This window comes from Oreochromis aureus, linkage group 19 (genome assembly GCF_013358895.1).
Source record: "Oreochromis aureus strain Israel breed Guangdong linkage group 19, ZZ_aureus, whole genome shotgun sequence".
NCBI lineage: Eukaryota > Metazoa > Chordata > Actinopteri > Cichliformes > Cichlidae > Oreochromis > Oreochromis aureus.
The window spans coordinates 20779530-20795123 of record NC_052960.1 but is presented as its reverse complement, the minus strand read 5'-3'; the positions used below and the strand labels follow the sequence as shown (position 1 = coordinate 20795123).

Genomic DNA, 15594 nt, shown 5'->3' with positions numbered 1-15594 from the left:
ATTTGCCTCCTTCTTCTCTTGATAAGTATCTGTCTCAATCTATTTTATGGCTTTTCAGGACCCATGCCAGGGCACAGAGGGGGAAAGTCAGGTCTTGTAAGTAAATTACAGTAAAATGGCAGGTATTTCTCATCAAAATCTAAACTGACTTTTACAGGCTTACTGTCAAGGTCTGTTACTTCATATAAAAGAGGGCCACTGAGTTCAGTTGGTTTTCAAGCAATTTTGCACTTGGGTTCAAAATGGGAAGAAAACACGGTTCAATAAGACATTTATGCTTTTGATTGGTGGGGCACGCAAGGTGCAGGGCTGGAGGTATGATTAGGGCGCATTGAGAACAGGGGTATTTCTGGGATGGATGGAGATCTAGGTTGACATTAATTTGGCTCTGGCCTTGACTAAAGCAACTATCTCCACATATGAGTTCAAGGGGCTTTTAAACTGGATGAATAGGTGGCAGAAGATGGATGTGGCATCCGTGTTTGTTGAAAAGGTAGGAGCGTCGCCTTAAAAAAAGCACAGGCCATAAGAGAACTGAAGCAGTCTGAAAGGACAGGTGTGCACACACTGAAAATAAGATTTTAAAATATATAATAATAATTTAAGCATGCGTTTTAATAGCATTGTCAAGAATAAGTTGCTAAATCACAGTTACACAAGGTGAGCACAAGGTGATAAAGAAATTGTCGTGTACACGGTTAACATTAACTTCACATGTTTGCCCTAAGTGTTATAGAACAATGTGATAAAGGGCTGGGAAAGACAGCTCCTTTGTTTTCTTCTCATTAGAGAGGGCCGTCTCACACTCCACCCTTGACTGCCTCGTTATTCCTTTAATTAATCAGTTCTCATCAACGGCACCCTCTCATTCTTTTCAAGGGCTCTACATCCCGCTCTTTACCGCTTCCATTTTCCTCTAGCAATCCTGCATGTGTTTCTTTCATCATTTCGGAAGGATTTCACCGCCCCCCCTCCCCAAAAAAAAGAAAAAAAAAGAGTCGCATCCTCCTGCATCCTCTGCCTGGGACCCCTGTCTGATTATTATGCCATTAAGCCTCTCCTCCGCTCCTCTGAAAGAGCAGCAGGCTCCCTCTCCAATCTAAAGAAGTCCTGGGTTTTTTTCCCCTCCTTTCCCTGAAATTACCCGGCGACGCGTGCCTGAGTTTCTAATTGGCATGCCCGTCCCTGGAGACGGCCCCCTCCCTTCTTCCTAATGAAAAGCCTCGGCCTTAATTACACTTTCCAAACGCTGATTGTTATTGACAAAACTCCTGTGGCTCGGACAAACGACGGCAGATTAGCTCCATTACAGGCAGCCCTCCAAGAAGAGAAAGAGAGGGATTTCAAATTGACAATGCAAAGTGAGGGGGGAAAAAAAGAGGAGCATTCAATTTTTTTCTTTCCATGTACCTTGCTCTTAATTGTTTGGGCCGTTGCTCCACTTAAGACGTCTCTTTCTTTCCCGATGCCTCTTTTCTGTCCCATTGTGTCGCCGTCAGTGTACTTTTAGTGAAGGGACAAAAGCCCAGTTATGTTACTTGAGAGAAAATGTTCATCTTTTGTCAATAGACAGGATTGCTGATGGCAGCATGGGTAAACAGGAGGATTTGGCCTAATGCTTTTGTTTGCCTGCAAAAGGTACATAGACTGTCTAAAGCTGATAGGGCTGTAAGGTCCAAAATCAACACCTAGCATCAAGACAGGCAGCCTGCTCTCCATTTAATGCCCGCAATCATTTGCTGATGAAAAAATTCCCTGAAAGCAACGGACAAAATGATTATTTTGTTTCACCTTAACCAAACCCTTAGGTTCATTTGATCTGTTTTATCTAGTTTGTTTTTCACTGAATTTATTCCACGACTAAGCCAGCACAGCTTAGTTCTGGGCAGCTGTGCCTGTTGTGCAAATTTTTTTTCCTGCTCAACAATATCTTCGTCGTCCTGATTAATCTGGAGCGGAGCGCACAGTTTCACAGTGGGGGGCCTTTCATTGCCTCTCCAATGAGAAGCTGTGATACATCATGCCTTGCAGATAGAACAGTCTCACACTAGTCCCCCCCCCCAAACACACACACACACACACGCACACACACACACACACAAATCAGAACAAGAATAATAAAGCATGCACTCTGCGCCCCCCCAAGGCATCTGGACAAACAGCCCCCACCCTCCACCAAATCTGCCCTCTGAGTGATGATATCGTCTCCATCAAACTCCACCCACCGTGACAGATGATGTCATAATCTCAACAGTTGCCTCCTCCGTGTTAAAGTCTCCCTCTTTTTCTTTCATTTCAGTTTTATTGTAAAGATTCCTTTTAAAATGCATAATTATTTGTTAATCATTAAAGAGAATTTTATTTTTCTGTTTTGTTTTTTTTGAGTTGTGAATAAATTAAAAACAGAGGCTGACATGTTTCTGGAGGCTACTGGTCCCTGGTGGTATGAGGCATCTTCCACACTCCAGTGACTTTTTTTTTTACATAGCAAAGTGTTTGGACTGAGGATGTTTCAGTGCTGTTGTGAGGCCAAAGGTGTCTTGTATGGAGGGTGTTTTGGTGTTCTGTGATGCAGCGACATGGGATGAAATATCTTGTATTGAGTGTTTGTCGGGCGGGATGAAAGAAGAAAAATACCTTGTATTGTCCTTTTAAAAAAGGCTTTGCAGGCCTCACAAGAGGCTACCCCATAGTGATACCCCGAGGCTATATCTCCACAGACCAGGCACAGCCTCTTGGGGAGGGAGTTCAACATGTATTCGCACTTTATGGACGAGTCCTCCATGATGGTGCTGGAGCAGTCGTCATAGCGCTTGCGGCAGGTGCCAGCCCCAAGCCCGCTGGGGGTGAACATAGGAGGAGAGTCCAGGCCGTTCGAGTGGCTGTTCATGGCGCTGACATAGCCGCCGCTGGCGTCCGAGTTGCCGCTGGGGCTGTGGTGGCTGACCGTGTCGATGACCGAGGAAGGACTGGATGGCTCCGTCTTGATGTAGGACCCACAGCTGGAGGGTAGATGCCGGTCATCAGCGGCCATTCTATTCAGCAGCCTGGAAGGGGGTGGGGGGAGAGTTGGTGGGTGGTAGGGTTGATAGGAAAGGGGGTGTGGGAGGGTGGAAAAGATGAAGATGATTAGCAGAGGTCTTCGGAGAGCAGTAATGAATCTCATCAACCAGCCAAGTGACAGAAGTGCAGGAGACAGCAAATTATTAGATTATATGGCAATTCAGAACAACTGTAACAGAAATGCTTCTTTCCTTTAACGAGAAATTTTGAGTGAATGGAGTGTGAAAGGATCAGCGCTAACATACTGCTTATTTACAACTACAGAGTAGAACAACTCACTTTCAAAGGTTTCACAATGGAAAAACACGTGTTTGATTTTCTTTTCACAAAGGAGAGGAAACTGAGAAGAGGACAGATGATAAGTTTTGTGTGGTTGCAGCCTTAGGTTTAAAATTGAAATTTAAATATGTACTCATGTCTGTTTTTTTTTTAATCTTTCCAACTGTCTGTCTGCACCACTGTGTCCTAACAATCCCTTTACACCAGTCAACCGGGGGAAGGGAAGTGCTTCATTAGCCACACATTACAGCAGCTGCGAAAGCGCTTCAGAGCACAAATACACACCAAACACGGCGGCACAAGTCCGTACGCCACACAAACCCAGTGAAAGAAAAAGGTAGGTGAAAGAGAATAAGAGAGGGAGAGAAAGGGCACTCGGAAGACTTAACACACACACAGAGCGTGCACACACATCAAAGATGGGGGCATCTCCGTAGTTTACAGAGCACAGTGGACCTTGGCTTGTCTCCTTGAGTCAGCAGTCAACCAAAAGGAAACATGATGGGAAGATATTGACTTTTTCACTGTCTGCCTAATAACTGTATTTTGGAGTACATGCAATCTGATGCTGTAACGTGTGCAGACTAAAGTGCAGTCTTTTGACTGCGGCCACAAAATCCTCTCTGCCCATATAAATCTACTTCAGCTCTGCACTATAACCTTTAACTTGAAATTGCACTAAGAGAACAACGAAGAGGGGGGAAAAAAAAACTTAGCCTGGACACACTCAACTCGTTTTTCCATCTGCAAATAGAGTGTATTGAAGAGGTGAAGTGGTGGAGGAGATGAATAACTCAATCTGCTGGGGATGCCATGTAGACACAGTAACCTCTTGGGGTCAAGGCGAGGTCACACACTAACATACGCACACACCCCTATGCATGAGGGTACCACTGAAGGGGTGAAAGGTTACCTGCACTTGCCTACATTAACAAAATTGAGCCTTGTGGCTTATGCAAATTCAGTTTCAAGGGTTTCTCGTGAGTGGCAGCTAGAAAGCCCAAGTTGTGCTTTAAGACATTAGTTTCATTAGCATATTGCCAACTAACGGTAATGTTTACATATTTGACATGTCAGGTTTACCATGAACGTGGGGAGAAGATGCTGTTTCCCACTTGGGCTCTAATCTTTCGGACTGGACTGCTCTCAGAGCACTTCAGAGGAAACAGGAAGCGTATGCTGTGGTGTCCGCCGTTGGTTGGCCACACTGCTTCTCGCTCTCTGAGGCTGATTTAATTGTGAAGATGGGTGACGGAGGGGTTCAGGCCCAGGGGTCAGTGGGTCAACCTTATTTTCTCACCCTGGATTCCAGGGCCCGTGGAGATGGGGGTCAGCGTGTCAAATTAAATCTCATTCCCGGGTTTCCCCTCCCTGCTGTCATGTATATTCATTGGAGCTCCAGGTGCCTAGCACTTCTGGAAATTCACAAAAAGGTTAACTGCTAAAATAAATAATAAAAATAAAAAAAACGTCCCCTGTTAAAACCGTTGACCTTGTGGAATAAGCTCTTTGCCCGAGCTCTCCTGGAATACTTCTTGTGATATAAAACCTCTCAAAATATAAAACTGACACACAGCTGCCATCCTGCTTCGCAAAAAGCAATCCAATACATGCTGTATTTCCTCTTTCTTTCACTTACTCTCAATTTAACCAATTCATGCAATAACTGTATAATGGGTGGTTGTTAAGAATTACCGTTTTAAAAAAAATTACCTACCTCTACTCTTAAATGGTTTGCAGGAAAAAAAAGTGAATCATTTTCATGCCTTTCTAAAATAGATCTCGCTGCTCTTAATAACGAATGCAGATTACATACCCATAAATTAATGCACGCTCTGTGTTCATCTGCTTTATGTTCTCCGTTTCAGGATGGATATGTGCACCTGCGCGACAGGGCACCTGCACTTGGCTTATTAAAGGCTATATATTAAAACATAGGAGCACAAGATGGCTCCATTTAGCTTTTATTTCAGAAATTCAGAGTAAGCTTAACCCAAGTTCAAAGGCCACCTCGAGGGTGACACTTAGCATAATTGCATAAGTGTCTTAACTGTTTCCCCTCCAGCTCAATGTGGTCATTTATAATGAATGTGCTGGCTAGAATCCCCTTAACTCACGCCGCTATGACACATTATATCACTGCTATGCTTATGTTTTTAACAAGCCTGCATATATTGATTAATGATACTGAGGGAATACTAACCATGGGAACCTGGCGTATTAATCAAACAGTCGAAAATATTTCTATAAATATTGGTAATCTCTAGTGGGACAGGGCCAATTTAAATCTATAAATACAACTGTATGAGAAAATGAATTATGAACCTTAAATTGTTTGACAGCAGCAATAGTCCCGATAAATAATTCAATATGTGGGGCAGGTGCTAATTAGCTTGTGTGCCACAGACAGAGCAGACAGGAAAGGGTGTGCTGAACTGAGACTTGATGCTGTAAAATCTATAGTTCTTTCTTCCTTCCTCAAGGTAAGAGCTTTTTTCTCTCTCTTTTTTTTTCAAAATCTGCTGCCTGGCTGCCTAAAGGAGCAGCACTCATCTAAGACACAGTATCTCCCCCTCTCCCATTTTCTCCCTCTGTTCCTCCTCCTTTTGTTCCCTTTGTACCGATCAAAATTCATGCTGAGTAGTAGGTTATGGGCCCGCAAACGCACACTGCGCAGTTTGGTTTTAATCTGATTCCACCTGGCCCTCCTAACGGCATTTCAGATCCCTAATATCATTCCACCAGTGCTGCTGTGACCGGGATTAGCCGGCCTAATGATGTGGCAGCTCGTATCACACTCACCGTTCCGCGATTTCCGAGAGGAGAGCCACGGAGCGCTCTTTCCTAACATCTCGACTCTTTCCCTTTGCCTGCGAGCAAAATTCTGAACATTGGATGACACTGTTATGAGAACGGAGAACATTCAGGATCTAATTGAGCCAATTTGTAAGTATGCCTGCTGAGAGCTAGCAGCTCTCTTCAGGAGGATAGTGACATCTTCCATTTTTCTCTGTGTGACTGCCATGCTCTCCCTGTTTCATGTAAAAATCCCAAGCACAGAGTACAAGCCTGCGCTAGAGACTCAACTCAAGCAGCGAGTAAATTCCTCATGTCCTTTTCACTCTCAAGGCCGCCAGATGCCAAAAAACACAATTTTTATAACATTTGCTCACCTCATCTTAGAGTGTCACACCCCTGCTACCTGATCAGACTGCACAAGCGAAGGGGAAGAACGGGCTGGCGGTGGGGGTTGACATCTCAAGGCAGGGCGATGGTGATATCAGATGCCCCAGTAGGGGCAGATCTGTCTCGTGAGCCTCAGGCGATGTGGCCTGATAAGCCACTGGCCCCAGAGTCAGCGGTGGTAGGACGAACTCAATTAGCTCCTGACAGACCCCCTCGCAGCCCAGCGCAGCCTCCTCACCACAGCCAAGAACCCGCTGGCAGCTGCCACACTGACCTCTCCTCCAGGGGCCACTGCCACCTTTTACCGCTCCAACACACACATAGAGCCAGGGACTCATTTTTTTTGTAAAAGCGAAAATCATGGTCAAAATCTACACGGCCCCACAAAAGTCACAGAAACACGCACGGAGGCTTGAATGCCACCAAGGGTGCTCACCGCGCATTCACACGGGGGAAAATGTAAATGAAAAAGGACCGAGGCTCAAGGAGGGGTTGGTTTGGCCCCTGGGAGAAAGGAAGGGAATGGAGATTCCAAAACACACTTAGCTGAAATATGTAGTGTGCCTCTCTCTGTCTAACTGGCTCCAGGTTAATGACCACCAGGGGAATAAGGGCCAAAAGACTCTTGGGGCAATGTGCATAAGTGTCTGTGTCTGTTAGATTGGTTTATGCGCTCATATGCGAGTGTGTATTTGCACTGCAGACAGAATATGAAAGATGGAAATTTGGGGGGTTGGTGGTGTGTCGTGTGGCTGACGGCGGTGGTTTGGTTGGAGGCAAGACCGGCACTCCACAGGGACCCATTCTAATCTATGAGGGAGAGGCCCCTGATTTTGGAGTTTCTCATTCATTAGTCCTGCTCTAGCAGGGAGACAGGGAGAGGACTGAGAGGAGGGGGTGGACCTGAGGAGAGGGGAGGGGCATCTTTATTAACGGATGTGCCAGACACTCAGAAGACGCTGACAGAGATTTATGATTTGCAGATCTATGGAGGCAAACAAAAGGAAAGCGGAGGGAAAAAACAGGAAAAGAGAGAGTAAGTGAGGGGCTACATTAGAAGATACAGAGAAGAGAGTGTTTACTGTTGTGATGGGGAGTGAGGGTCCCAGATCGATAGTTGGGAGGCTACAGGGGCCAGGGCAGGGTTACCACTTCTCAGGGACCGCGCTGCTGCTGCTCCGTGGTGCTCTAGCAGAGGATTATATTTAGCTGCTTCACAGCGATGTTACTGTAGTCTTTATAAAGCCATGAGCTCACTCCACTACGACAACATGAGCCCCACGCTCCAGCAGCACCACAAGATAGAGTCGACCAAGAAGCAGATCACATCTATTGATCGCCCCTCCCGCTCCTTCCTGTTCTAGAGACGCTGCTGGCAGAAGAGAGAGGGCCTCTCGTGACACAGGCGCTGCTGTTTGTCTGACGTAAACTGTCTGGGCCGCTCTGGGCAGATCTTGTTCTTATAAGGGGCTGAGTTCAGGATGTTGAGGGAAGCAACCGGCTAATGACAGAGCTTCTGTCAGTGGAAGTGGGGGTGGGGGGTCGGGAGGGGGGAAATAACCGCCGTCTAAACTTCTTATGACGGAGAGCAAGGAGTTAGCAATCTTCTATGCAGAACCAGTGGGAAAGGCTCTCTGCAGAGTTGGACAGCTCATCACGCTGTATGTAAAAAAGGAAGTTCAGGGATAATTTCGGCCTGCCGTGCATTTGGGATCAAATTTCTAATTCTGCTTTTTCATTACCAAAGATTACTTTTCATTACATCCATTATGTGGCACAGTCATGGTATAATTTAGCAACATGAATTTACAATGGCTCTTGATAACTACAAAAAGTAATTATGGTGCATGGCAAAAAAAAAAAAAAATTAGCCTTGGGGCCTAGAAAACTTGGAGTTAGGTGATGACATCGGACACAACCCTGTGTTGTGTGATATGTTACTGATACACAGGCAACAATATCACAGTACGTTCTCCTGTGATACTGAGACATGGAGGTTTCTCCCCTTTACTACAGACGGTTTAACTCTAAACTGTTTCTTTGTCATGTTATGGCAGTTTTAAAAATGACAGATGTGAACATTTATTAAAACTGCTTAATTAAATTTGGCTGTAAAACTCATATAACAGCAAGGTGCAAATAAATGCACTAACAATGAGTAGTTTTTTCTAAAATTGTAAAGATAATGTAATATTCTCAGGAATGCATTATAGTGATATACTATGCAAATCCACATGAACAGTGTGATTCAATACAATCTGAACTTTAACACTTTTTCTTAAAAAAAAAAAAAAAACAGCTTTCATATACATGTTCAGTTTTGCACAATAAAAGCCACATGCTAAAGTTTTGCTTAACTGCTACAAATCCAGTAAAAAGCCAACAGATATCAACCACAGCACGCTCCATGAGGAGGGAGGTGGGATTATAAAATTTGAATAATGAAGAAAAGAAAAAAGTTTGCGCATAACTGAAAGTCATGCATTGCAGTTCAGAGAGCATTCAGAGATATTTGTGGAGCAAACCAAGAGAGAAAACAGATCCACAAGGCTAATTTTCACAGAAAGTTGCAAGCTGTGCTGGATGATTTTTTTTATTGTTTGTGTGTCTAAGTGTGTGTGTGTGTCGCAAACAGAAAGAAATATTTTTATAAAGGGTTAAGGCTATTTAACACAGTGCAATGTAAATCACAGGTTTAGACACAGTCACTGTGCGTAGAGGGGGACGGAGGCATAGAGCCATGCATGAAATTACTTCATTAATCTTCTTCTGATAGGCCGTCCTTGTTTAGGAGGAAACTCTACCTGCCTAAAACAAAGAGCCAATCCTGCCTCCACCACAAATTATCCCCTTTACCAGAAGAGGACACAAATATAAACAGACACACACACACACACACACACACACGCGCGCGCGCGTACGTACACAAATGCTAGAGCAAAATTAACAGGTCAAAAATCTGAGGTTTATCAGGTGTTTCAGACGTGACGGCGTTTGCAGAGGCTCACGGTCAGCGAGCAATCACAGCGCGGCGCGCGATACGACACCTGTGAGTTAAAGATGTAACTTGATTCCTCGCGTTTAAAGCGTTGTTCGAGGCACACAATTCAGATGACTCCAAAACGAATTGCTGTTACTCAGAAACACCATTGTTATGACTGTCACACGCCACAGCAGTCGACACAGTCACAGCAATAGCCTCTAGCTTTTTACAGGCTCATCTCTACCAGCTGCCACACATTCTCCATAAATAGTGCTGGTAATAAAAAGGCGGGTGGGCCTAACTGATTTATATGGTTGTGTCCACCACCACACCATTCAGGAATAATTAAACTTTGGGGATATTTCCTGAATTAATGCATCTCCTTCAGGGGTGGGGAGGTGGGGGGGTTGACATCTAAACGTGCGACGCGGTTTTTGGCAACGTCTCGCGTCACAGGATGTAGTGGGAGAGGGGGCCTCTCAACGTTTCGACAAGCAGCCACTCAGTGTGTCAACGTTTGATTGTACTTAAGGATGCAAGGGCGGTCTCTTAAGGTGACGTTTTAATGTGCACATGTTTTGTGACCAACAGGCAAATACTCATATAAGCACACAGTCGTACAAACTGAAGGCAGACGCAGAGGAATACACACACGCACACACACACACACACACACACACACACACACACACACACACACACTTTTACACTAACAAATCTGTCAGTTATCAGATTTAATTATTATATGACAAGAAAAGTTGTAAAAAATGTTAACCTCTAATAAACACTGCCCTTGATGACAGTAAGGGTGAACAGCCCGATTTTCAGATTCAGTTACAATTTAATTTTCCCTTCGCTTCCATATTTGTGTCACTGAAAGTTTGGAGAGCAGACAAAAATTTGGTTATTTGGAAACCATGCACAAAAATTAGAAGCTTGTTCTGATTTATACAGTATAATTTATTTATAATTTATAATTACTCCACATTTAAAAAAATTGAAGTCTAAACAACGCCAAAGACTCAGAAGTAAATGTGGAAAAATGTTGTTCTTACATTTAACACTTCCACTAACTCTTAGTTGACAAAGACATTCAAATATTTTTGCAACAATAATATTTTTGCACTGCTTTTCAAATTTTTTTTTACATGAATTAAAATCTCAAACAAAAGTTGCTTTTATTTTTCTAATAGCAAGGTCCAAATATGTAAGCACAGAGAAATTAGGCCTACATTGACCGGCGTTTTGCACTCTGTTCTGTTAGTGGGTGATTATTGGTTACATCTAATTGCCCAGGGCAAATCTGGGATAAGCAATAGTAGTGCTCTCTCTCTCCCTCTCTCTCTCGTAGACACACCCGTAAGACAGCCTCTGTACACGCAGCATGTTTTCAATTTAACAATTTCAGCAGTTCATGAAGCTGAGCCCTACAGCTTTCTTTAAGGCTGTGCTCTGCGTGTTTCAGCACATGAACCTGAAACATTCGAACACAGCTCTCCAAAGAGGGATGACAAAAAAACGTGATTCCTCTAAAAGCTGTAATGGGTGGAAGGCTCACGCAGACCATGCATAGAAGACCTGGTGAAGCTGTCAGTAGGAATCAGAGCTGCTACAGTGATGGACGGTTCCAATATTGATTTCATAAATAAACAAAGCTAAGCATCGATCTTAATGTTATTTTGCATTTCAATTACTGCTCCGAAACATAACCTTCAAACAACTGACCGCTCAATACCAATAGCCTTCAATGATAAACACCCATATCGTTACCCACCTTACGTCACGTCATTTTTTAACCAGGTGTGAATTACTGAACCTGGAGTCGCACAATGTGACTGCAATCAAATAGAAAGCAAAAAGTTTGCACAAAAAATGTTAAACTTTGTAATTACGGCTCATTTTGCTTTTAATCTTCACCGTGTGGTGTTTTCTTGTAATGCAACACTCAACAGCTCATGCTAACGGCTCTTTTCTTGACCGTGGTGTATTTCCCAATTTCCGCTTTCTATTGTAGGTGTGTGTATGTGACTGTGTGTATGTGGTGTGTATGTGTGTGTGTGAGGATGCATGCATGCATGGATGTGTGTAAATGAAGAGGAGCCCTTCAATGTTGTAGCAACAGGAAGAAGTGCTGACGCACTGTGTCAGTGATAGCACTCTGCTGCCACAAGGGCATGAGAGCCCACATAGGCTAGCATTATCCTTCTAGACTAATGGGCCTGGTTATTTTTAAACAGATTCTCACACTGCGGTGGAGGTGTCCAAGGTTACCATGGATGAGAAATCAGGAGGGACGCATGCAGTGACATTTGGTGATATCTGTGCAGGTGGATGTTATAAAATATCCAAAGACATATTGTAAGTAATCATCAAGAGATGTAAAGGCCAAACATCAAATAGGCTCTCAAGAGAAAGCATGTTATTATGACAGCATGATCTCCCAAAACTGACCAATACTAAAAAGAAACATTCAAAATCTGGTCTTTAGTAAGTTTTAACTGTAAAGTTAGAGTAAAGAAATATAGAAAAAAAAGAACCAGCCTGGATGCTGAACCCTTCTCTTGTCCTTTTATTTTATCAGTTAATGACCTGGGAAATAAAGCAACACAAGAAGGTGCTTGATTTGGCAGCTCTTTAAAAGCCAGCCTCAGCACTAACAACTATGAACCCAAATACCTCTGAAGCTACAGAATTGAGACTATCCAGACATTGCCAACACACTCTGCATCACCATTTGGCCTGGAGAGAGACAACATGCTCCCCCCGCTCAGCTTGAGCTGAGTGACATATTTACAGTGAAAGTAATGATACTAGATACCAGAAATGAGAGGGCTCCAGCGTGGCCAGTGGACTCAGGAATCTCTCTAATGAATTGGACAACAAAGCCCTGTTGGTACAAGGAAGAAGTATTTAGAATTTGGCAAAAATCTGAGCTTAAGCACATTAGGTTTTTCTTTAAAAGGCACACATCCCAAAAAACCTGCTAAAATTTGCTCTGGGAGATGAGGAAAGTAAGAGCAGGACAGGTGGGTTGCCTGGGCTCCATGCTGCAGCTACAGAGGCCACCGGCTCCTGGCTCATAGCGGGGTGGCCATCCTCGGCCAGGAGCTTCTTCTGGTAATGTATTCTGAAACCAAATTACCGTAAGCTGATCCCATCTGGATAGCGTCTGTGCACGGCTGCTTTGGTTACCCACCACTGCCTCTAGCCTGTGATAGCATCTCCATGAAGACAGCAAAAATCTGATTAACCCTATAACAATGAAACACTTGGTCAAAGAGCAAGGAGCTTTTAACTTAAGATACACTAATGCAATTCCCTCGCCTTGTTTTCTGAAACCTAATAAGAATCAAGTGGACGGACTGCTAGAGATGGGTGTTTGCAGGCTTTAATGCAGCAAGCTGGGAATGAAGTCAAATAAATTGAAATCTAATTCATCACTGTGTGTTAACTTCTTTCTGCTTCTCTGAAAATACATTAAAAAGCTCTTATTTCATGAAGGGAAATTGGATAGCCTAGTTAGTTTATTGCAGTGCCTCTGCCAGGGCTTAAGGGAAGCCTGGGTGTTGATGGAACATTTAGAAGCAGAGAGAAGTCACATCTCAATTCGCTGCCACTCTAATATTGTGTTTTCTAACAAGCACTGAAAAACTCACACTTGCAATCCTCAACCAGAGCTGGTTTCTAAAGAGAGTGCAACAGCCAGTGCAACACAAGTGAATGCAGAGAATCTAATTCCACTACACGATAAAAAACACTTGGATTTAAACAACTGAAGCAAAACTGAATAACAGGGCAAATGTAGACATAAAACATTATTAGAACAAGTTGCAATAACGTCTACGTTTCTTTTCAATTGATTTCCAACATGTAAAGAAACAAGTGAAGCATTTCTGTTTATAAGATAAAAACTCTCCTTCCAGCTAATTCCCAGGCAGTGTTGATGCCTTCGGTTCAGTATAGGTACTACAGTGATACGGCACTACACTGTTGTGCTAATAACATAGAGCACATACGTTCTACTAATCCTCTCACTTAAGCATCGCGGCCGCATCCAGCGCTCAGTAAGAGGCTGCAAATACCAGTGCATAATTAGCAGAGAGCTACTGCTGAGCCAAAATTACCAGCAGCACACAAGCATGTGCTGAAAAGAGCCCACAAATAAACTGTTTTGGGGGATTGATATATGTTCACATTATTGCTGAGCATTCCTTCATAAAGATATTTTTGGTTCAGGAAAAATATTAAAATAGATTTTACTGATTGCAGTTTCAAAAGAAAAGTAAAAAGTTACTAATATGTTAAACACCTGTTCACAACTGAGCTTTGAAAGAGTAGATTTTCTGCTCACCGATATTTTAAAGTACAAATATAATTATTTATTATGAGTATTCAGCATAATCACTACATTATATGTAATGTTTCCTACTATTTTAGACAGATTTTAAATCAGCACAACATAACTACATCTGTGATAATAAACAAATATATATAAATATACTTCACTCTTGAAGTTTTACTAAAAAATATCCCAGCACAGCTACATAAACTTCTTCTTTCACACCTGAAAAATGGCAAAACAAATACTAGATTATGTGTAATTTCTTTAAGAGATACAATGGAAAAAATCTGAATTCTGACACCTGAAAGATCAAACTGATTTAAACTAAAAGACTTTCTAAGCAATTAGTTTTTGACATAATTGAAACTGTCCTAAAATTTAAATGTTTAATGTTTCACCTTGTGCAGTGCATATAGTTCAATTTCTGCTGAAAACTGGATTTTAGAGGAAACCATTAATGAATCCATTAAAAAATGAAAACTTTAATATCATGTACTAAAATGATCACATACTGGTGTAAATATGTAAAGCTCTTCTAAAATAAATAAAAATTGCAGTGGTTTTCTTTTCCTAATTAGGAAATACAGACAAAAGAATACAAAAAAGATATGTACACTTGAGCTCATCGTACCTGACATGCAATAGAAATGTTCACTTTTTTAGGGTTTGTTTAATTTAATTTTAAGATGTATCAAAGAATGAAACTACACAAAATACATCTTAAGGGGAAAAAAACAAAGATTGAATATATTCCTTATTATTTATAAGTATCCTAGAATAACTTTGAATTTGCAGTGATTAAAGCTCAAACTAAAAAAGTCAAAAAAGTAAGAAACACTAAGAGAATTGAGCTCTAACTGTTTTCTGTTAATGATTTTAGGTGATCACATTTCTTTAAAATCTAATTAATTTAAAAAAACTACATATCTTAAATGAATAATATGAAAACAACACTAATAAGAAAAAATTATTTGCCAAAAATATTAAATTATTATAAAACACTGTGTAATTAGGGAAAAACTCCTGAAATTTCTTTAAACTTCTACATAATAACCCTAATAATTATCATCATTTACAGAATATATGATTACCACCTGCTTAAATTAATAAAAGAAAACTTTAGAAAAGCCAAATGTCTTAGTTTGTGGTTTTCATACAGTATCTGTTATTGGTTGTTGTTAGATATATTTGTACCATAATGATAAAACTGTTTCCAAAAAAGAAAAATAATTATTACAAAGAAAACCAGTGATTAAAAAAATACCTTAACTAAAGGTAATTTGTTTTGTTTTAAATGTAAGCTATTGGTTGATTTAAAAAGTTTGGTGAAGGCACTGTAAGCCCAGACTGTCCCAGCAGCCAGGAGCTGTCGAGACAGCAGCTTGCCCGGCACGCCGCTGACTGGGACAGACCTGCCGCCTGACTGAGGTTACAGGGTCCTTTCATTCGTCTTGCCTGGCTACAAATATATATTACAGCGTGTAATTTATCTTCTCCAGTTCTACGGATTCACGTTAATCTCTCCTCTTTATAATATCATTCTCAGTCTGCCTGGGTGGCCGAATCTAGGGACAAAGCCATCAGCAAACAAGCTCCTAACCAAACTGGACAGGCACCCCCCAAATTCTATAGAGTAAAAAAAAAAGAAAGAAAAAAGGAAAACACACACACACACACACACACTGCTTCAAAGGGCCAAGTTAAATCAATCAGCCATGCTCTGAAAGATATTTATAAAACA

The 15594-nt window shown here is 42.0% G+C and overlaps 1 protein-coding gene across 11 annotated transcripts in view; it reads right to left on the bottom strand.

Moving 5' to 3' along the window:
• The window catches only part of esrrb (estrogen-related receptor beta), a 44338-nt gene that overhangs the window by 24810 nt on the left and 3934 nt on the right, over positions 1-15594 (bottom strand). For 4 of the 11 annotated variants that reach the window (XM_039603188.1, XM_039603192.1, XM_039603193.1 and 1 more), the window contains exon 2: positions 2638-3047. In XM_039603188.1, the coding sequence (XP_039459122.1) occupies positions 2638-3034 (397 nt within the window). In that variant the 5' untranslated portion in view covers positions 3035-3047. Of the gene's footprint in view, positions 1-2637; positions 3048-3342; positions 12281-12329; positions 12399-12491; positions 12639-15594 lie in introns of those variants that run through there. The other 7 variants (XM_039603189.1, XM_039603186.1, XM_031730988.2 and 4 more) reach the window with 4 other exon arrangements.